The sequence below is a fragment of the Carassius auratus genome, unplaced genomic scaffold (assembly GCF_003368295.1).
Source record: "Carassius auratus strain Wakin unplaced genomic scaffold, ASM336829v1 scaf_tig00014207, whole genome shotgun sequence".
Taxonomy (NCBI): Eukaryota; Metazoa; Chordata; class Actinopteri; order Cypriniformes; family Cyprinidae; genus Carassius; species Carassius auratus.
In genome coordinates, this window is record NW_020524479.1 from 907430 (window position 1) to 930808 (window position 23379).

The 23379-nt window shown below is 37.3% G+C and overlaps 2 protein-coding genes and 1 non-coding gene across 9 annotated transcripts in view; 1 reads left to right on the plus strand and 2 right to left on the minus strand.

The window, feature by feature from the left end:
* Positions 1 to 1218: 1218 nt before the first annotated feature.
* On the minus strand, positions 1219 to 17946 carry etnppl (ethanolamine-phosphate phospho-lyase). The gene is made up of 13 exons (XM_026247052.1): positions 17755 to 17946; positions 17372 to 17490; positions 16507 to 16666; positions 16187 to 16261; positions 15684 to 15777; positions 14223 to 14339; positions 4364 to 4446; positions 3815 to 4040; positions 3488 to 3642; positions 2294 to 2383; positions 1887 to 2017; positions 1743 to 1813; positions 1219 to 1656 (listed from the first exon to the last, which is right to left on the minus strand). The coding sequence occupies exons 1-13, from the start codon at positions 17811 to 17813 to the stop codon at positions 1549 to 1551; spliced, it is 1488 nt and encodes a 495-aa protein (XP_026102837.1). The 5' UTR covers positions 17814 to 17946; the 3' UTR covers positions 1219 to 1548.
* LOC113074294 (U6 spliceosomal RNA) lies at positions 7017 to 7119 on the plus strand. The gene has a single exon (XR_003280628.1). It is a non-coding gene; the product is annotated as a U6 spliceosomal RNA (small nuclear RNA).
* Positions 17947 to 20248: 2302 nt separating the features above from the next.
* The window catches only part of col25a1 (collagen type XXV alpha 1 chain), a 130409-nt gene continuing 127278 nt past the window's right edge, over positions 20249 to 23379 (minus strand). For 4 of the 7 annotated variants that reach the window (XM_026247063.1, XM_026247055.1, XM_026247065.1 and 1 more), the window contains 2 exons: positions 21915 to 21953; positions 20249 to 20646 (listed from right to left, as the gene is read on the minus strand). In XM_026247063.1, the coding sequence (XP_026102848.1) occupies positions 20620 to 20646; positions 21915 to 21953 (66 nt within the window). In that variant the 3' untranslated portion in view covers positions 20249 to 20619. Of the gene's footprint in view, positions 21191 to 21914; positions 21954 to 23379 lie in introns of all 7 variants that reach the window. The other 3 variants (XM_026247064.1, XM_026247057.1, XM_026247066.1) reach the window with 1 other exon arrangement.

A 23379-nucleotide genomic window follows, 5' to 3' on the forward strand; every position in this document is an offset into this window, starting at 1 on the left:
ATTTTGAACATTTGTTTTGTAAATCTTTTTTTGAATGATCTTTGAGAAAATATTCTAATTTTTTCAGATACTGAATTTTTCAGTCGTAACCATCAGAATTAAAACAAAACACTCTTGAAATATTTCAGTTTATGTGCAGTGAATCTAGAATATAAGAAAGTTTGCTTTTTTTATTAAATTACAGAAAATGAACTGTTCCATGATATAATTTATTTTTTAGATGCATCTGTAAATACTGAAGGGTTAACGTATGTTTGTTGGCCAAACCAACTGGTTAACTTATCTACTTAATATACCTTTTATGTCCTCATTGTGTTTCTAATCATGTTTTAGTAAATTATTCTAACTCAGATTTTAAGAGAATTGTTCTGTAACCGAAGGGTTGTTGGAAACTTAAAAGGTGGTGATATTGAAGTTGTTTTTTACACTTTCCTGGCTATTGTATTTACATTTCAAAATTCAATGTGTTTAATATGATTAATAAAATCATCAACTTTTGTTGGTCACAGAGCTTATTTTCTATAATAGAAAATAGAAACATCCAGTTGGGTTTTGTAGGGGAAACAAGCATGATGCTAACCTCTGGGTTGGCCTATAAAAAGTTTTATCCCTGTAGTAGAGAAAAAGTCTGAATAAAAACAGATCTGTACTGGGGCTTTGGTTTTTAGTTTAATAATATAGTCTCAGCCTCAGACGTCACACCAATGGACCACTGGCTGAATGTCTGATGCATATAGCACACAAAAGTGTAAACACTTCAGGAGTTTCGATGTCGTCATCTGATTGATTGAATTATACAGTATTTCCGGGAGATGTGTGTGTTGCATTCTTTAACGTTCTGCCTTGAAACAAAGAATCCGTGGCATCAAACCCCCTTATGAATGAAGAAAGTGGTCGTGATTACATTTGTGACAACGAGTGCTTATCAGGATCAACTAAATGCTGGGTTCTCAAAAGAAGGTGAAATGTTTTAAGTTCGCAGCAAAGAATCTTTATAATATGTCAGAGAGTTTTACACATCAGTCTGTTATTGTAGCGACATTTCCGACCCCGAAATGTGATGCAGATTGAAACGAACTGTGATGGGCTGTTTGACATGTTGGTCAAACGGACTCATGGGCGGCCCTCGGCCAATGTAAGCTGCCATGGATTCCAGAGCTTCAGCCATCAGTTTGAAGGTCTGGCTATGTGAGAATAAATAATATAAATGGATGATTATTTTCCTAAATGCCATTTTAATTATTGTAAGATCATACACTATTTCATCCCCCCTCCCCTACCATGTTGTATTATATTTTATCTAGACAGTGTTTTCCATTTCTAAAAAGCATATGTGAAAGTTTAAACTGTTCTTAATAATAATGGTGGATAGTTTTATTTTACTGAGTTAATTTTTCTAAACTTATAAATCAAAAACACCATTAAAATACAGTATATGGCAAAACAACCCACATACAGTGTAGTTTTAGATCCATTAAAACATGGAAAAAGGTCACAGATACAATTCAATAGTCTGTAATTAAAAACAGTTTGTCCCCTGACATTTCATTAGGTTTTTTGTTTCTTATTGTTTTTTTTGTCAAGAGGTAGTGTGCCAGTGTGCTTGTGGCTACTGCCATTCGAAGGATGAACAAGGCCATTTTCATCACTGGGTTCCTTGGGACAAAAATGTAAAGAACAAAATATCTTAGTTGTTTGATATTCTTTGATTCTTGTAGCTTTTACATAATCTGCAAGATTACCTTTCTCTTAGTGTGTCCATTCTCTGAGATTACTGCTTCAGACATTTGGAGGCCCAAAGTCTTTTCTAAGTCTAAGACAAAAGAAGAATGATTGCCATGATGAGTGTGAACCCATTAAATTAAGTTTCGAGTTACCAGAAGTACCTGTCAGAATTTGGTCAATCTTCTCCACGACGAGTTCAGCATCCTCTCTGGAGAAGCACATGGGAGGCTTGAACTTCAGAACATTGCGGTGTGGGCCATCTGCACTGAGCAGTATCCGCTGCTCTTTTAGTCTTAAATAAATAAATATATATTATATATTGTATGTAATATATATTGTTATTTTCCATGCATGCAGGTCTTTATATTATAGAGTTCTTTTTGTGTGTGTGTGTGCTTTATTCTGTAGCTAGTATAATGAACATAAGGAAAAAATACATAACAAATAGTTTACAAAGATAAAAGTGACTAAATATTTTGTCTGGTATGCTAATAAATCTTTTAACCTTTGCTTAAAAAAAGAAATTTCCTTTCAGAAATTCCTCCTTTATAGGATGACTTGCTCTGACCTGTAAATAACATCCTGAGCTTCAGCTGTGGCAGGCGTCCTCTTTTCACGGTTTCTTACCAGATCCAACCCGATAAACAGGCCACGGCCCCTAGAAAACAAAATAAATGACCTTCAGCTTTGAACCTCCTGGCAATGTGTGTTCTAGGCATACTTTCATCAGCACTATTGCATGCATATTACCGTCACAAACAACCCCAGGGAAATGATTTACACAACTTTCAATATAAAGAGGTTAGGTAACTTCAATTTATGCAAACATAGGTTCAAGGTTCCACCGTGGCACATTATCAGTCACATGGCCTTAAAGGGTTAGTTCATCGAAAAACCAAAATTATGTTAATAACTCACCCTCATGTTGTTCCAAACCAAGATACTTCTATTTATCTTTGGAACACTGTTTAAGAAATTTTAGATTTAGTCCGAGAGCTCTCAGTCCATCCATTGAAACTGTGTGTACGGTATACTGTCCATATCCAGAAAGGTAAGAAAAACATCATCAAAGTAGTCCATGTGATATAAGAGGGTCAGTTAGAATTTTTTGAAGCATCGAAAATACATTTTGGTCCAAAAATAGCAAAAACTACGACTTTAGTCATCATTTTCTTCTCTTCCGTGTCTGTTGTGAGAGAGTTCAAAACAAAGCAGTTTGTGATATCCGTTTCGCGAACAAATCATTCGATGTACCCGGATCTTTTTGAACCAGTTCACCAAATCGAACTGAATAATTTTAAACGGTTCGTGTCTCCAATACGCTTTAATCCACAAATTACTTAAGCTGTTAACTTTTTTAATGTGGCTGACACTGTGATGTTTGTGATGCTGTTTGTGATGCTTGAAAAAATTCTAACTGACCCTCTGATGTCACATGGACTATTTTGATGATGTTTTTCTTACCTTTCTGGACATGGACAGTATACACAGTTTCAATGGAGGGACTGAGAGCGCTTGGACTAAATCTAAAATATCTTAAACTGTGTTCTGAAGATAAATGGAGGTCTTGCTGGTTTTAACCTACATGAGGGTGGGTTATTAATGATATAATTTTGATTTTTTGGGTGAACTATCCCTTTAATTCACATAGCAAATTTTGCTGATGTATGCACAAAGAAACAATAGCTTTTAGGATCTAATTTGCAAAATCATTCAATCAACTGATTTTATTATTTTTGAATTTAAGACCGGGTTAACCAACCTCACGTCACCCACTAAAAGGTGTCTTTTTTTCAGATCATCCAAAAGCTGAGTCAGGTAACCTCCGATGTGCAGGGCATTGCGTTGGAGATCTTCCTTCTCAATTACATCCAGCACCGCGAGTCCAATAGCACATGATACTGGGTTACCGCCAAACTAGAGAACACAAAGACATTCTTCAGCATCGTAAACATTTCTAATCTAGGGCACGCATCTGTTGCTTACACCTCTGTTAAAAATGCAGATAGTTTTCTTTTTTAAATAGTTTGTTGTTGTTTCAGTCGTGATCTGAATTTAACACAATATGTATATATATTTTTCTCCTCACGGTGTTGAAGTATTCCATTCCAGATGACATGAAACTTTCGGCAACCTCTCTGGTGGTGATCACACATGACATTGGATGGCCATTTCCAATAGGTTTGCCCATTGTAACAATATCTGGTACAAAATCTTCTCCTTGTAGCTGGAAGCCCCAGAAGTGGGTCCCCACCCTACCAAAGCCCACCTGGACTTCATCAGCAATGAAAATGCCTCCTGCATTTCTCACATGCCTGTAATACAGCCAAAGTTGTAGTATGCACAAATTTGAATGTATGCATTGAAAAATATTTCACACTATACATGCATTTTAAGACATTTCAATAGTTTGACAAATGTACTTGGATCCAAGCTATTTATAAATGGGCATACAATTATAGATAAAATAATGTATTCATATTAGGCAAGCGATTTAATTTAATGTTTTTGGTGCATTCAAATATATATATATTGTCTGTTGCATCTGTCAAATTAAAATAAGATAAAAAGAATGAAATCAATAAATAAACTTTAAGTAAGCTTAAATAAAATTAACAAAGCACTTAGTAGTACATACTGTGCCACTTTCTGGAAGTAGCCCACTGGAGGAATGACCTGTCCTCCGCAACTCTGCAGTGACTCAGCAATAAAAGCGGCAATCTACAAAAAAAAGATCTCATGAGTTCCTTGTAGCCTAGTGGTAATACATGCGAGGAGGAAGCATCCTTTTTAAAAGCTGCTTTAGATTACTATGTCAGCTACAGCCATGAGCAAAATCAAGAGCTGAAGAAAGCAGAAAGTTCACAGACAACCTCAGGAGGAAAATTAAATATAAAGACTTCATATAATTTTGACACAGCTGTCATGGTGTTTGGGCAGTTTATTCATCGATCCTCACAGATTCATGTTAATTCTCGTGTAAAGACCAATTATTTTTCCTGCAACAGAGGATTAAGGGGCTCTCTTTGGGCTTTGAGGAGGCAAGAGTAATTCCCGTCTCAACTCAACCTGGAGAGAAGAGAAACAGCAACAGGTGGAGAGCAGAGAACATGTGGTGATAGAAAAGGAAAGGATACGGATTTAAATAAATAAATGAAAAATAAAATAAAAGATCACACAAGGAACCAGAGAAATGAAAGATCCTATCAATTAATTTAAAAGTCCCGTTCTTCGTGATCCCATGTTTTAAACTTTAGTTAGTGTGTAATGTTGTTGTTAAAGTATAAATAATATCTGTAAAATTCTAAAGCTCAAAGTTCAATGCCAAGCGAGATATTTTATTTAACAGAATTTGCCTACAACGAACGACCCATTTGGACTACATCCCTCTAAATCCTGCAGTAATCACGTCACTAAAACAGTTTTTTGACTAACCTCCACCCACAGGAATACACAAAAAAGGGGCCGTGGTCTTGTTGCGCTCCGACGGAGGAGAAAAAGAGTTACGTTTGTGTTTGTCGCAATGTCGTCGAAACGCTGTTATTTTCACCTCTGAGTCCAATCACCTTTGTTTGGCCTTCCCAGGGATGCTGTACTTAGAGATCAATTGTTACAATTTATGTTTAACTCGGTTCCCAAAAATTATAATCCCCATGTAAAACTATGTGCAGCTCATTTTGCTGGGGACAGCTTCCTCAATCTCAATCAGTTTAATGCCGGATTCGCACAAAGATTATTCTTAGAGCAGTTCCCTCTTTGTCTGGAGAAGGCGTTGTTTATGGACCACAACCGGTAAGTGTATTTTATTATTTAAGTTGGTGCGTTTAACAGTTTATGTAACTTATTACACAAAGGGCAACACTGTTTAGCTTTGTTAAGTAGATGTTAGGACTGTGCAAAAAAATCAAATGCGATTTTCATGCGCATCTCGTAAGTAAAAACACTCCTGTGATTATAAGTACATCTCCAGCACGTGCGTTCAGATCAGGATTGGCAGGTTTTCAAAACAAATCCTGCCCACTTGCTTCTCAAAACTAGCCCAATCGCATTTCCAGGAGGGTAACGTGCGCTAAGCTGGTGTCGAATCACAACACAGGAACCGCTGGCACAATCAGAACTCGTTAGGTATTTCTGAAGGAGGGATTTCATAGAACAAGGGAGACATCAGCCCGTTTTTATGACAGTGAAAACAGCGGTATGCAGATAGGTGAATTGTGTGAAAAATACTGTCTTTTTACACGCGAAACATGAACACGTTATATTGCACACTGTAAACACAATCAAAGCTTCAAAAAAGCATGAAAAATGGGACCTTTAATGCAAGACACTACGTGCACTGGTCAGTTTCGAGATTTTGGGTTATTTGACTTTTTATAACAAAAAGATTGAAAACATTTATGAAAACATTCCTACAAACATTATTTATCAACGAGTATCTTTCAGATTTATGGATTAATAAAAAAAAAGTCATATAAAAAGTACAATATTCCCTGTGTAAAAAAATGGTCAACCTAAATTTTGAACTTGACTTCATCCAGAGTTCAGATTTAATGCAATTATATACTGCCTAATTTCTGTATTTAAACCATAGACTGTATAAAAACATGGATGTAGTGTCCGCGACGTCACCCGTAGACTCCTGAAGAGCGTTTTGGAAGCTCAAAGTGTGCAGAGTGGGCCGTCGCCATCTTGGTAGCACGTCACAGGTACACCCCCCTCACAGCTGTCATGAAGGGCAAAATTGCTAAATAGACCAACAGCTTTTTTTGAACCAGGCTGTAAACATGTTTTTTTTTTTTTCTGCTGTAAAGTTGGGCATTTTAACATAGGGAGTTTATGGGATTGACTCCCTTTTGCAGCCAGCCTCAATCGGCCACTCAATTAATTGCAGTTTTAGTCATTTCCTTGTTGGCTTCACGAGAGTGAGCGGGAGGTTGGCGCTCAATTTAAACATTTCAGAAAACTTGTAATTCAAAAAAAAAAAAAAAAGTAATCAATCAGTTGGTTAACTACAGTCATGGACTAAAAATTTTGGCAGTGACTTACATTTTGTGTTGTGCAAAGTTTGCTGCTTAAGTTGTTTGTGGTGTTCATTCACATTGTTTCTAGATTATTGTGTAGAGTGGTCAAATGCATTTTACATAATTGCTACAAACTTCATAAAAAAAAAAATACTTATCATTTTTATTCTGACACAAAATTACCAGCTATGATTAATTGACTGATCATATCAGCAGCACATTTGAAAGTGTGAATGAGTACTAGACAGGTTAATAACTATCATGCTCGCCTCGCCACGGCGGCACATATACTAAAATTGGATCGATACAGAGAAGATTAGCATGACCCCTGCGAAAGGATGACACGCAAATCCGTGAAGCGGTCCATCTTTGGGGGAAGTCGTGGCCTAATGGTTAGAGAGTCAGACTGGCAATCGAAAGGTTGTGAGTTCGAGTCTCGGGCCGGCAGGAATTGTAGGTGGTGCATGGAGTGCATGTACAGTTCTCTTTCCACCTGCAATACCACAACTTAGGTGCCCTTGAGCAAGGCACTGAACCCCCAACTGCTCCCCGGGCACTTTCACTTTTTTTTCACGTCACTTTCACTTTCACTTCTGCAGCCAGTATCGCTTTGCATCAAAATGGTAGCACATGCAAGAAAATTGCTACAAAGAATATTGGACCTGCAAAAAACAATTACCAGATTATCAAGTATTATCTTCAGTGCTGGTACTGTCTTTGTTAGTTCCCCTTCATGAACTCGAGCTGCGTCCGAAAACAATATGGGAACGCCCTTCAGCGTGACCAGCTCTGAATAATATGTGTAATCAGTCTCACGAATGGGCGTGACGTCATAGGCGGGTGACGTAGCCACCAGGAAGGTATAAAAGCATGTGAGGTGGATCGGGAGTCAGCTTTTTGTCATTCAGCGAAGCTCTGTGTGTGTGTCAGTCGCTATTTGTATGTGAGTCTTATTTAGTGTTGTTTGTCCACTGATAAGCTCCATTATATCAGACTTCAGTCGATAGAAGTTTTTTGGGCTAAAGCAGGCAGCGTTCAGGCTGTGTGTTTTCCCTGCCCATGAGAGAAAAATATATTGGGGTAGGGGAACACGCAGTGTGTTGTCTGCTTGAGAGCAAAACACTTAGAATCAGCTCTCGAGGGAGTGGACAGCCCGCAATGCGACCATTTGTTACTGCTTTGTTTCGCTCTCAGAAGGCTTTCTTTGAGGAGGAAACCTTCACTAGCATTTCTCGTGGTGCCAGTCCCGCTTTTGCCGAGGTGGAGCACTGACTGTGCTTGCGGTTTTCACTTTTGTGCCCGCTCGCGGGGTTACCAAGGAAATGGTGCGATGCTCCACCTGTTTTTTTCCGAGAAGATTGACACAGAGGGCATCGATGAGCTTGCAGTTGCACAAACATCAGTTGCATAAACATCAGTTGACTAAGTTCGCGGGGATTGCACGTGATCTGGCGGATGGGTTGGAGACAGTTCTTCCTATCTCCACTCGCATTCCCTAGATCTAGAGCTCATTTTCGATGCTCGGAAGGCCACGCTGCGGTTTCTTCCCCCTCTAACTGTGAATTCGCTGCTGCAGCTATTTATCTCCGAGGAGATTAATATTGTATGTGTCACTAAGTGGCTTGCACGCTGCCGTGACAATGCATGTATTGCATAATTTTCAGTTTTTGATGTGACTCTTACAACACCAGACCGTGTTTACTCATATGGTTGATTGGCTCCATTTAATTACGAGGGATTAATGATAAATGAGGCATTTTATCTGACTATGAGAAGTTAGATATATGATTTTTGATTCTTGATATGAATCTTACCACACCAGACCGTGTATACTCGTCTGGTTGTTTACCTGCATTTAATAACGAGGGATTAAATTCAGTATTTATCTGACTATGAGAAGTTAGATATCACTTCAATATGAATTCTATCACATGCCAGACCTTGTTTACTCGGCTGATTGTTTGATGGCATTTAATTCTGAGGAATATAATGACATTTATCTCACTTTGAGAAGTTAGATATACAGGAGCTCATGGGATATAACATTTGAGTAAGAGCACATTTACCTCTCTTCCTATGAGGAGGTCAGCAGTGCATGCTGGGCGGAGCAGTCCCAACCTATCGTGTTCCAGCTCCTCATTCTGGGGGTGTCACTCCTCGTACTCTGCAGAGTCTAGATTCAAAGTGGAGCTCCGAAGCCAAAGGCTTCTAGCGGAAAGTGGTTCTGAACCTGCATCCTGCCGAGTGTGCTTCATTGGGTCCTGGCCCGAGCAGAATCTGGTCAATTGAGTCTTCTTAGCAGACGACATGTGTCTGAGGAGCGTAATTTTAATAGGAGACTTCAGCTTTGAGAGTCCTGATGCTGTGGCTCAGGACCTCGGAGGGCAGGCCCTTCTTGGGGAAGAGTGGTGCCTGTCTCTCCTCAGTGCTCTCAGGAGATCAATCTGACAACCTGAGTGTTTTACTTTTTCACTAACCATGCATAACATTTTGTTTCTCAAAAACACAATCATGTACATACATGCTGCTCACATATTATAATAGCCCAGTTTGGGCTGATTACAGTGAGATTAGACTTTAGTCATTTAGATATTTATAAGAAACTGAAAAAAGCACAAATGTCAGGGCATGACAAAACTTCTCCAGGCCCCAAAATACTTTTAGACTCCAGAGGGTTAATAAAAACTACAAGACACCATCCCCTTGTGAAGTTGTGAAGGGAATGGCATTTACGCTAAAATTTGTCTGTTTCTCTCTTATTCCGAGGTCACCGTAGCCACCAGATCCAGTCTGTATCCAGATCAGAGGGTCACTGCAGTCACCCGGATCCAGTACGTTTCCAGACCAGATGGTGGATCAGCACCTAGAAAGGACCTCTACTGCCCTGAAAGACAGCGGAGACCAGGACAACTAGAGCACCAGATAAAGATCCCCTGTAAAGACCTTGTCTCAGAGGACCACCAGGACAAGACCACTGGAAACAGATGATTCTTCTGCACAATCTGACTTTGCTGCAGCCTGGAATTGAACTACTGGTTTCATCTGGTCAGAGGAGAACTGCCCACCCCCCCCCCCCCCCCCGAACTGAGCCTGGTTTCTCCCAAGGTGTCACCGATTGAGTTTCGGTTCCTTGTCGCTGTCGCCACTGGCTTGCTTAGTTGGGGTCACTTCATCTACAGCGATATCGTTGACTTGATTGCAAATAAATGCACAGAAATTATTTAACTGAACAGAGATGACATCACTGAATTCAATGATGAACTGCCTTTAACTATAATTTTGCATTATTGACACACTGTTCTCCTAATGAATGTGGTTCAGTTGTTTTGACGCAATGTATTTTGTTTAAAGCGCTATCTAAATAAAGGTGATTTGACTTGACTTGACAAAACAGGGACTTATATGAGGATCCTGTTTGTGGACCTAAATTCAGCTTTCAGTGCCATAATCCCAACAGCCCTCCAGACCAAACTGACCCAGCTCTCTGTTCCGAGCTCAATCTGTCAGTGGACCACCAGCTTTCTGACAGATAGGCAACAGCTAATGAGACTGAAAACTACAGACATCGGTCTCATCCAGGACGGTGACAAGTTTGCTTACAGACAAGAGATTGAGCAGCTGGCTGTATGGTGCAGTCTTGACAACCTGGAGCTGAACACGCTCTAATCAGTGGAGATGATAGTGGACTTCAGGAGAAACCCCCTTGCACTCCCTCCCCTCACCATCATAGACAGAACTGTGGCGGCAGTGAAGTCATTCAGATTCCTGGGAACCACCATCTCTCAGGACCTGAAGTGGGACAATCACATTGACTCCACTGTTAAAAAGCCCCAATAAAGCTTGTACTTCCTTTGCCAGCTGAGGAAGTTTAATCTGCTGCTGAAACAGTTCTATTCAGCAGTCATTGAGTCTGTCCTGTTCACTTCAATAACTGTCTGGTTTGGTTCAGCTACAAAATCAGACATGAGAAGACTACAGAGAATGGTTCTGACTGCTGAAAGGATTATTGGTGCTCCCCTGCCCTCCCTTCAAGTTCCATATACATCCAGAGTAAGGAAAAGGGCTCAGAAAATCAGTCTGGATCCCTCACATCCAAGTTATCCCCTTTTTTAACTTTTACCATCTGGCTGGTGCTTCAGAGCAAATACCAGGACAGCCAGGCACAAGAACAGTTTCTTCCCCCAGGCAATCTACCTCATGAACAGTTCAATGTTTTCCACTTATGCAAAAAAAAAAAAAAAAAAAAAAAAAAAAGTGCAATATCCTAATATTTATTTGCTACCACTTCCATCCTAGTACATTCCTGCATCTCACTCTATTCTATATCATTATCATCTATAGCACAACTGTTCATACAATTTATTTATTTTTCAATTTATTTTTCAATTTTTGTCTGTATTTACAATTTTTTTTGTTTTGTCTGTATGTTGTTGTCTCTTTGTACCGGAAGCTTATGTCACTAAAACAAATTCCTTTTGTGCGCAAGCATACTTGGCTACAAAGCTCTTTCTGATTCTGAAAAACTTCAAGGAAAGAGGTTGGACTGCAGTGAAGAAGTCTTAAGGATGTGCCAGAGTGTCCCGCAAGTGCAAGGACTGTCTCCTCCTGAGGAGTCAGCTACAGAACCATGTCACCACCAGTGCAGAGCTTGCTCAGGAATGACAGCAGGTTGGTCTGAGAGCATCTGAACACACAGTGAAGCCAAGACTTTTGGACGACAGCCTGGTGTTAAGAAGGGCAGCAAATAAGCCAACCCTCTCCAAGAAAAACGTCAAGGATAGACTGAATTTCAACAGGAAGTACAAGGATTGGAAAGCAGAAGACTGGTGGAAAGTTATTTTGTCTGAAGAAGCTCCCTTCCGACGGTTTGGGATACCTTGAAATTTTATTGTTCAGAGAAGAAAAGGCCATGAGTCGTTTGTTGTGCTAAAAGTGAAGGTCCTGAGACCATCCATGTGCAGTGGCGGCTCGTCGGGGGAGGCAGGGGAGGCACAGATTCCTCAAAATTTTATGTTAATAAAATTGACAATTCATTTCAGTTCATGTCCCAGAATGTGTATTTTTGTTTGTATTTTCACAGCTGTAATACCATAACATGCTACTGAAGTAGGAAAGCGGGACTTTTCTATCCCAAATGTGCTGAATCTGCTGATGTAATTACAACCGCTAAATGTCAGAGTGAGAGTTGAGTTCTCATGCCTCCGATGGTTAAAATAATTTGCCATTACACATAGAGTGTTCACTTTTAGCGCTGAGGAGTGTTGAGAAAAGTAATCTCGTTGGGGAAGCTTCTGGCATATCAACCAATCATCATAGATACGTAAATTACGTGATATTAGTTTGAACATCTCCTGCTGCGCTGATAATGTACAAGTACTTATGGTGAGTAGGATATTGTATATTTGATCGCCAACAGATTAACCAAGCTGTCATTCAAATAGTATGTATACAAATTAAAAATGAAGGGCGAACATGCCTAAGCTGGATAACATTACAGCAGTTGGCTCTTTTAACATAGACTTTTAAGAAGTGATGGATGCTTGCATCAAGTGATAGGGCAGGTAAGTAAAATTATATTATCTTGCAGTATGTATGTCGTTTTCTTTACGTTTTCTGATTAAAAGCAAACAAAAGCCATTCTAAAGTGGATAAATAATATTAATATAATAATTAGCAGGGATCCCCAGATTAATATAGTTAGTGTGCCTCCCCTATTTTAAAAACCACGAGCCACCACTGTCTATGTGTGGAGTTGCTTTTTACATCAAGGTAGTGGGCTTTTTCATAATTCTGCCCAAAAAACACAGCCATGTCACCAAGCAAGACTGATAAAAAGTGTCTCGAAGATCATTACATTGAAATTTTGGACCCGTGGCCAACCTGTGGTCAGTCCTCAAGGTGAGAGGACAAGCAGAAGCCCACAAATTGTGATCAAGTCCATGAACTAATAAGGCAAGAATGAATCACCATCAGTTAGGATTTGGCCCAGAAGCTAATATCAAATTGCAGAGGATATGAAGATAAAGGGTCAGCGCTGTAAATATTGTATATTGTAAATATATATTTTTGCCAATAAAAGCCTTTAAAACTTATGATACGGTTATCATTGTTTTTCATTATACAATAGAAACATGTGAAAAAATGATCTACAAATACTTAAGCAGCAGACTTTGTAAAACAGTAAATTTATGTCACTGCCAAACTTTTGGCCATAATTGAACAGTGATGTCTGGTGTCTTGCCTTGAGACCGAAGGATATCAATTATGTGATATTATCACTGAAAATGATGAATTCTAATGTTAAAGGGGGGGGGGGGGTGAAATGCTATTTCATGCATACTGAGTTTTTTACACTGTTAAAGAGTTGGATTCCCATGCTAAACATGGGCAAAGTTTCAAAAATTAAGTTGTACGTTTGAAGGAGTATTTTTGTTCCCAAAATACTCCTTCCGGTTTGTCACAAGTTTCGGAAAGTTTTTCTCGAGTATGGCTCTGTGTGACGTTAGATGGAGCAGAATTTCCTTATATGGGTGCTAAGGGCACATCTGCCGGAAGAGCGCGCGCTCCCGTATAGCAGAGAACCGAGAGGCTGAGCACAGACATTCATTCACTGATCAGAGCAAGAGCGTCGCGAAAAGTCACAAAGAAGTGTGATTTTGGTTGCCAGGGCAAGACAACACTGCACAGATTACAAAAAAAAAAAAAAAAAAAAAACAGCATTAAGGGACCAGTGGATGGAATTTATTTTTACAGAGTATCAACTGAGTTGTGCAAGTGTTTTTGTTTGTTCCCTGCCTTTCGAAGATGCTTGTTTTACAAACAAGGCCCAGTTTGACGACGGATTTGCGTATCGTTTATTTCTTAAGGATGATGCAATCCCAACGAAAAAGGGTCACGATCGTGTGTTGGAACCGCCGGCGGTGAGTAAAACTGCTTAAAATATCTCTGCCTCCTTGTTAGTGCGTCCGCCTCCCATGCCGGAGACCTTGGTTCGAGCCCCGCTCGGAGCGAGTCGTTGCTGCTGCTGCTCTCGTTCAGTTTCAGCCTCTGGATCTGATTCTGGATCATAAATAAACGGCTGAATCTATGGTTAAACCATGTTAGCCATGGTTTGTTTTGGATGATGGGTTTTTTTCCTCACGGTAATGTCACAGCTTCCAAACGCTCTCAACGCAAAAGCTTACTGGCGCTCGTGATTCTTTAGCTCCGCCCACACATCACGCCTCCAGCCGGTCGTGTTTTTTCGGGAAAAATCGGTACAGACTATCTTTCTCTTATGAATATGATAAAACTAAAGACTTTTTGGAGTTATGAAGGATGCAGTACTACTCTATAGGTACTCAAGATTAACAGGATATTGAGTGAAAACGAGCATTTCACCCCCCCTTTAAAAAGAAAAGCTTTAAATAATCACAGTTTAAAAGTACAGTAAGTGGAAAGGGCTGATTACTTTGGATGTTAAATAACTTCACTTACCTTACGTCCCTTTTTATGGGCCTGCTCGATTATATCTTTGACATTTTCAGCATAGGCAGTGGCAGGGTCAGGGTGGTCCTCACAGTATTTGCCTCTATAAATGTCTGGACTGAAAGCCTGAGGAATTCTCAAAAAAAAAATTTTAGTTAATAAAAATGTACAGTGCAGAAATAAAAACTTTCATGATGCTGGCACGTTAAAATACAACTCTTTTTTTCTGCAGATTTTTTAATGTAATGCATAATTATTGCTATAATTTAAAAATCATTTTTAAATTGACAGTTTATGAATAGGTACTGTATAGTTTAAATGCTGGCTGTTAACATACAAGTGCTATGGGTAGTTATCACTTATATGTGAAATGGTATTTCAGAGCTGTAGCAAGGATTACATTCAAGTCATAAGGCCCCTGGATTGTACTGTAGTCCACTTTAAGCATGTAGCATACTGTCAACATTAAAGAAAAGAAAGACCAAGTGTCTTTAAACTTTTCATAAAAAATACATGCTAAGTGGTTACGTATGCTGATGTGGCTCACTAACTCGTAACACAATACTGACTGATCACCTCAGAGTAGAATGGAGTGATGACTGAGAGGTTAGTTCACACACACACACACACACACACACACACACACACACACACACACACACACACACACACACACTACACATTCAACCCAAAATCCACGGAGGTTTCAGTCTAAGGATTCCAAACTAATGGTTAACATGCATTCAAGTTTCAAAGTAATTTGTTTGAACAAATAGTTGGAAAATAAATACTATGGAAGTCAGTGGGGACCATCAACTGTTTAATTACCAGCATTCTTAAAATATATATTTTCTTTTATGTTCAATAAAAAAAAAAAAAAAAAAAAAGGTGAATTAGTTTTAGGTGAATTACTCCTTTACTTGCCATGTCATTAAAAGGTCAAAAAAAAAAAATATTTAAGAATTTTATTTTTCTTCATTGTGATATAAATACATTAATATTAACCTGAAATATTATGCTCCCCAAATTATCAAAACAAATTTTAACTCTGAAATGAAATACATGCCCATGGAAGAAGTGTATTCAAGTCATTGCATATGTAATAGCAACAGAGAAGTTAAGAAATAAGAAATGTTACTTGAGCATACTTATTTCTTATTAGTTTCTTAAAGATCATGTGACACTTAAGACTGGACTAATGACTGCTGGAAGTTGCTATCACAGGAATAAATTACATTTCATGAAGAAAACACAGCTATTTTACATTGTAATACTATTTCACAATATTACTGTTTTGCTGTATTTTTGGTCAAATAAATGCTGAAAAACAGAAAGAGGCATTAGAGGTTGCACAATATTAGTTGTCCACCTCTGAACAGTTTTTGACTTCAAGAATAGTGTCTGAGAACTTTGTGCATGTGACCTTATGTCACATCCAATATGTCAAACGTGTCATGTTGCAACACTCACCACGTGCACATGTTGGCTTGGCTCTGCACCAGTCATCTGATGAAACTTATATGGACTGATATCAATGAGCGATGACACATGACCATGGTAGGCACTGCAGGGGAAGCACACTGATTGGAAAATTTGCAAGAATCAACAGAACAAAGTTCCACTGTGTTTGAGAGAGCTTAAGTTATCTAATCTTCTAATGATTATTTTGCTTATCAGAGTAAAATGTGGTGCAGAAAAAAAGCAGCCGCAATTCATCACATGCAATATTTTTGAAAGGATATGGTATTAAATTAAACCCAAAGACCAGGTGATACATTCTTTTGCACAGCAAAATGTTGCATACCAAGGCAGATCTTGACTATGCATATCCATAAGCAAAACAGATATTTCTAGATACAAGACATAAGATTAAGTTAATATTTAAGCTGTGAACTTCACACTTCTAAGAAATTGGTTACTGTTTAGAACCCAGGGCAGAGAAAGAGGAGGCACTGACAGTGTTGTTGACTTACTTCTCTAGTGTGATGATGTCTTTGTGGCCGGTATACTGCCAGGCCAACCTCAGGGCTAGATCATTTGCCTCAGACCTAGATGTCAAAACAGAATAGTCGATCCTGGGTTTAAATCTCCATGTGCCATAATGACTGCCTTCAACAGTGAAAACAAAAAGTGCTATCTAGACAGCAATAAGCATTAAGCTGTCAACAGCCAACAATCAGGAATTACAACATCTGGGCTGCATGCTAGTCTACATGTACAAAGTACAAAAAATATCTGGCTCTTCTGTTACAAAAAACAGGTGGTATGTCTGAGAATGAGCTCACAGGCCTACCCTGAGTTGACAAAGTAGCACACAGAGAGCTTTTCAGGAAGAGTGGCTTGGAGACGTTGAGCATAGAGGACCAGATTGTCATGTAGGAAGCGAGAGTTTGTGTTGAGAAGCTCCATTTGCTTTGCTCCTGCCTCAACCACATCTGGATGGCAATGACCCACTGGATGACAACACAGAAAAAACAAAAAAAACAAAAAAAACAATTACACTTCAGGGGTTATTGTATTAACACAGATAATTTATTGTGAGACATATTCATGTAATAATGAGGTAAATGAATCAGATTCTTTTTTTTTTTAAATTAAGGCAAAATCAATAATCAAGAAAAAAAATCTTTAATCCCATATTATATTGTTCTAACATTAACATATGTGCCTTGCTGTTGATTACAAGAGGATATAATTTACAAATTTTGTCTGTCAAAAATGTTAGGAATGTGTAAAATTGTCTTTTTGAGGTAGGGCTACATTTCTAAGTAGAGAAATTCTAGTAATTACTGTGGTACAAGTTTGTCAACCGTGCTTCATGAATAGTCTGTATTTTGTTATTCAATAGTTTTTGTGTTTTCCCGTAACCAGTTATGCAACTGAGTTTGTGATGGATCTTTTTCAAATGTTATAATAATGCACAATAGAGTGCTTAAATAAATATGCCAAATGCAATTCCAAAGGGTCTATGACATCAACTGATATCATCAGCAGTTTGAGATATATCCCATAAGTGGTGTGGTGGTTTTTATTTTATTTTATTTTATTTTCACAGATCTATCTATCTATCTATCTATCTATCTATCTATCTATCTATCTATCTATCTATCTATCTATCTATCTATATATAACTGCAATTTCCCTTTAAAATGGCATACCATGTGCAACGTTATTTATGCAATCCAGGTATTTCTCATCTTTTTCGTTGTACATGTACTGTCCTCTTGCTCTCACAATCTTTATAGGGTCATGACTGAAGAACACTTTGCAGGAGGGACTACATATGGAGGAAAATGCAAAAAGAAGATTTTTTTTTAATGCCATAAATCTAAATGAAAAACAACGAATACAGAAACAGAAATCTTGTTTTCAGGTCATTTTTTTCATCATGACAGGCACCAGAGTAAACTTTCTCTAGACAACATTCAATTAAGTAACCAAGTTCTGTTAGCTGCAATACACAGGCTACTCATCTCAAATATGTTTTTAACATCAAGAAGACATTAGTTCGTACATAATAACTTCAGCAATGTCTCCTTACCCAACATGTTTCTTTCGAAGATCGATAGTTTTCTGCTTATCATAATTTTCCGTTGCCATTTCTCTGCCTGCAGGTGGTCACATAAAAGTATTGACTGTGGCTGGAGATAGAAAGAGAAGATGTGCGCGCAAGAGAGAGAGAGAGAGAGAGAGAGAGCAATCCACTCAACTAATGTATATGTGCACGCATGTGTGTGTGTGCTTGAGAGAGAGAGAGAGAGAGAGAGAGAGAGAGAGAGAGAGAGAGAGAGAGAGAGAGAGAGAGAGAGAGAGAGAGGTGGGGGTAGCTGTTGTGGGCGGGACAGATCCTGGAGATAACGTTAATGTCATTTGCAGTTAGGCTATACTATTGCAAAATCGTTCGCTGCATCGTGAAGGCAGATTAATAAAGACACATGGAGAAACATAATTTATTTGGCTCCAACAGAATATCACACAGCACTGGTTTAAAACGAAGTGTCTAGAGCCATTACAACAATGAACAAATTGAATGTCCTAGTTGTTAACTAGGCAAAACAACAACAATAAAATGAAAAAAAAATGAAAGAAATTAAGAAAGTGAAGAATGGAGCAACAAAGATTATTCTGGCTAAAATGACATTAGCTAATAATGTGATAATCATTGGCTACCAAAATGTACAAGGTAAATCAAATAAACAGTTGAAACACTGTATAAACACACATTTATGGACACCAAAATTATAGATTGACAAATTATAAGGATTAAGAAAACAAAGCAATGTTTTTTTTTTCTTTTTTGCAATAAACACATTTTGGCAAAGAAAATAAAAACAAAACAAGGAACTGTTTCATTCAAAACTACACTAAAGATAAACAAATTAACAACAGCTGAAAGACAAATTTATCTCCAAGTCTTCTATACAAACAAGCCAAGCCTCTTGTAAAGAAAGGTTTATGACATTTTGTGTAGTAGTAACAATAAATGGACAACCATTAAATATTTTTGAAAATGCCTACAAATGGCTTTAAAAGGAAAAAAAAAAAAGGAAATTATGTGACTGGTATGCATCCACATTCGCTATAACACTTATCAGTTTAAAAACAAATACACATACATACATACATACATACATATACATATATATATATATATATATATATATATATATATATATATATATATATATATAATCACATTTCCTATAGTGCCAACATAAAAGCAGTTCTTACATATTACAAAATGGTTGAGTAACAGATATCAAGACTCATTTGTGTACTCGGCGCACATTACATCAATACATAGAAAGAAATATAATTTGCACTTAAAAAAAGAAAAAAAAGAATGCACACATATATTCCACTATACATATATTAATCTACATTTAATGAGAAAAGAAAGAGAGATGGAGAGATATATCTCCTTCAAATTTCCAGTCAATATTTAACTAAATTCATGTAATCTGAATCGATGTTTAGTGATATATTGAATGAACTGTTGGTGCAAAATATAAAATAAAACACAATATACAATAAAGTTAAAATACAGCTAAAATACAGTTGTGAAACCTGTATATATATATATATAAAAAATACTATAATCATCACATAAACATATGTCTGAGCATGAAGTACAACACCTTGTGGAGAAAGGTCTTTCCACTTTCATGTTATGAGGAATGCCTGTTAATAAACCAGTTTGCTATTTTAAGAATAAAACATTGATTATTTATATTATTATTATTATTATACAAGTAGCAGCTATGGTAAAAAGAAAAGAAACCACTAAGAAATAAATCACTTACCCTTTCTTATGAATAACTATTAAATTTAATACATACAAAACTACTTCCAGTACAACTACGTTCTTATGATCTTAAATGCCCATTAGAGGTTGAGAAAATCAGGACCATAATCCTGTCACCTCCAGCCAGAAAACACATTACAACACCGGCAGTGCTGTGAACATACTGTATATGTTTTAATGTATATGGTGTCTGAAGCTTGTTAAGAAAGTTAAAAGTAATAGTCAAAACTGTTTTGAAGCTGTTTAAAAAAAAAAAAAAAAAAAAAAAAAAAAGAATTCTACAAAATTATGCAAGTTTGCACTCTGGAATGTAGCAGTGCGGGCTGATGATGATCACTGCTAATTTAGGATTAAGGCTCCCAATGACTGCTGTATGTGTGCACATTGTTCTGTACATTAACAATGCATTTGATGATTATTACTGATACTGATTGCTTTAGAATGCTGTTTGTATGGTTATTCAGAATGGAAATACCACAAAACCAACAGTATGTCCCATTTTTTACATTTTCCTTTGACACCCTATGAAAGTCTTTAAGAATGTAAAACTTTCAGCTCCAACAATACATACACAGGGATTTTAACCTTAGCTGCAAAATAATGCACTGAAATGTCATATTTACAACTCATAGCATAGAGTAGTAACCATTTCCAAAAAAAATTTGATGAATAACAAATGACTTTAGGCACAAAGGCTATAATACACAAAATGAGCAAAAAAATATTAATAATAATAAAAAATATGGCAAAGGGTCATAATAAAAAATTATCATACTGCGTAGCTCACTGCTACAAAAAATAACCCCACTGAAGAATAAACAAGATAAAGTTTGCAGATTGGATTGATGTAGCAACTTTGCATGCATCACATACACCATCCAATAATAAAGATTTCTGAGTTTCAGTTGCCTGCTTACTCTCGAACGGCCACAGATGGTGGATGCATCTTTAATCCTGCTAGTTCCATAATTTGAATCTTTAAGTTGTCACTCTCATTACAAGGTGAGAGTTACACAACAGCAACCCCGAGGCGCAGGAGGGCCAGATGCCACACTGACCTCTTTGCAATAAAGAAATCCAGCAATCACAATTCTTACTTTCTCAGGCCACCAGCCAAGGCGTGACACCCTTCATAAAGTGAAAAAGAAAAATTAACACCCTCTAGAATAACCAATTTTTGTTTTGAATCGACAAAGACTGACAGGTAGTTAGTGATTTGCAGAAGCCATATACTTTGACCACACTACAAAGTGATATGTACATGCTTGTTTTGGGTGTGTGGATGGAGTCTTTAGTCTTTTAAGCTGATAATATGGACTGGTGTGACCAAAAGACCCAAAGCCGATCCCTCAGTGGCCTCTTCCTTCTTCTTTTCAGTTAACCTTGTTAGTCTGTTTTGGTATCCACTCTCATTCTTGGCCATGCAAATCAGGGAAAAAAACACCGCTGTGAATAGTCTCTTACTGGTCAAGACTTTAAATTCCACAGTGCTAATGTGAATATAACATGTTGCCGTGATCACACTGAAATGAAAAGAACTATATGAAAGCTTCATAATGCTATGCGAAAGCTTCATGATGTTCTTTTCCCAGAATAAAAAAAAAAAAAAAAGTATTTACAAAAAAGCAAAGCCTTATTTAGAAACTCCATGCGTTTTGTGTTAGACCAATCACTGCAAAGAAAACACAAAGACACATATGTTTTAATATAAAAAGGAGAGTTTCAAAGACCAAAGGATGTGAGCCACCACTCAATTGCTTACAGTGGTGGTCGAAAATAATAGAACACTTGGCATATTTAAAAGGTTTCAGTTGTTTTTGTTGAATTGGCAATTATAATACCTATAAAACATAAAAAAGCTACAAATTCACTGTGATGAGTGGGGCGAGGCCGAGAGCTGTGGAGTGATTTGGAAATGAGCGACACCTGCTCCACTCAGGAGATCAGAAGGATACAAAAGAGGAGCAACAACAGTGAAGGAATGAGAGAGAACCAGACCTGGACTTTATTTTGTGTTTGTTTTTGTTTGTGCGCGGCAGTCGTCCGTGAGGAGCTGTTGCACTGTTTTGTTTATTTTATTATTAAATTTTAATTTGGATGTAGGCCGGTTCGCGATTATGAAGTTTTTATATTGTTACAATGGTGTACATTCGGCAGCACATCCCTCCTTCCTCCTGGGTTTCGGCACCAGTGTAACAATATAAAAACTTCATAATCATGGGAAGGAGGAGACAGGAACCAGCGGACATTCAAATGAAAACTTTAATAATTAAATAAAATGATATCATGTTTTGGCAACAAAGGTAAATATTTTCAGATTGGTCAGGTGTTCTAATAATTTTGGCCACCACTATATAAAATATCTATAGGATTTTTGAGGATCTTCTTAAATTTACCTTCTGCCAACATCCAGGCATTGGAAGTCCATCTGGACCCTATAGTAGATAAAAAAGAAACGGGATTATATATATATATATATATATATATATATATATATATATATATATATATATATATATATATATATATATATATATATATGCATATTTGTATATATATATGATCTGAAAGTTAACAAGGCTTTCGAGGTATTGTGTAACAATGCCGATACCTCGAAGTGCCTAACCATAATGATGTGCTGAAAATAACTAATGAAATTTTGAGACTCTGATGGTGACAAAGGTGCACGCAAAGACAATACCATACAATAATAAAAAAAAAACTAAGAAACAATAAGGTTTAATAGAGTAATGTTATAGAAGCATGAATGAGAAGCATTTTAGCTGATTCTAAAATAGAGTAATTTAAGGATTTATTTAAGGATAATTAAGGACTGAACACACTAGTCTTTGATCAAACCTTGTAAAAAGAACAAGAAAAATGTAATCTTAAAGATTCATGCAAACGATCATTCACAATTTTACTAAACTGAAGTAGGACTTTTATATTGCATATATATTTTACAACATACATGCCCTAATGCTCTAGCTTAAAAACAAACGTTAATTCATATGAGCAAAATGACACAGTGAAATGTATAGTTATCTGAAGCCTTTAAACATGGTGATTTAAGACATGGCTTGAAAACTCAGTTTCTTCTCTTACATAGGATTGAGTGCCCAATTGGAACAGATATATGAGAGGAAACAGGAGAGGGTTAAAGGCTAAGGAAGAGTGACTCATGCTGACACTGCACTAAATAACTTCTCAGGTGTGGTTTGACACAAGATGGATTATTTAAGGAATCCAAGGCTAATTAGTACTGGTTATTTCATTTTAGGAGAGCAAATACTATCCAAAAAGCAGAAAGTATTTAATTTGTTCACATAGACTATAGAATAAGACAACGAGAATAAGATTAAATGTTATTCCAGAAGGTATATATAATAAAATGCTGATATAGGTGCCAGTGAGCAGTTAATGCAGTTTTAAGTGGTCCTAGGTTGCGCAACTAAGTGGATAGTATACAGGTGCTGGTCATATAATTAGAATATCATCAAAAAGCTGATTTATTTCAATAATTCCATTCCAATAGTGAAACTTATATATTATATTTATTCATTACACACAGACTGATATATTTCAAATGTTTATTTTTTTTTAATTTTTATGATTATAACCGACACCTAAGGAAAATCCCAAATTCAGTATTCACATAGAAAATGTGAATATTGTGACAAGGTTCAATATTGAAGACACCCGGTGCCAGACTCTAATCAGCGAATTAACTCAAAACACATGAAAAAGGCCTTTAAATGGTCTCTCAGTCTAGTTATGTATGCTACATAATAATGGGGAAGACTGCTGATGTGACAGTTGTCCAAAAGACGACCATTGACACCTTGCACAAGGAGGGCAAGA

What these genes read in the sequence shown, in the direction of transcription:
- etnppl (XM_026247052.1), bottom strand. Translation starts at nt 17,813, where the DNA reads ATGGCAACGGAAAATTATGATAAGCAGAAAACTATCGATCTTCGAAAG. An exon ending in CCCATAAAAAGGGACGTAAG is followed by an intron (nt 4,447 to 14,222) that starts GTAAGTGAAGTT and finishes TTTTTTTTGTAG; the next exon opens with ATTGCCGCTTTTATTGCTGA. An exon ending in TACTTCCAGAAAGTGGCACA is followed by an intron (nt 4,041 to 4,363) that starts GTATGTACTACT and finishes GCTGTATTACAG; the next exon opens with GCATGTGAGAAATGCAGGAG.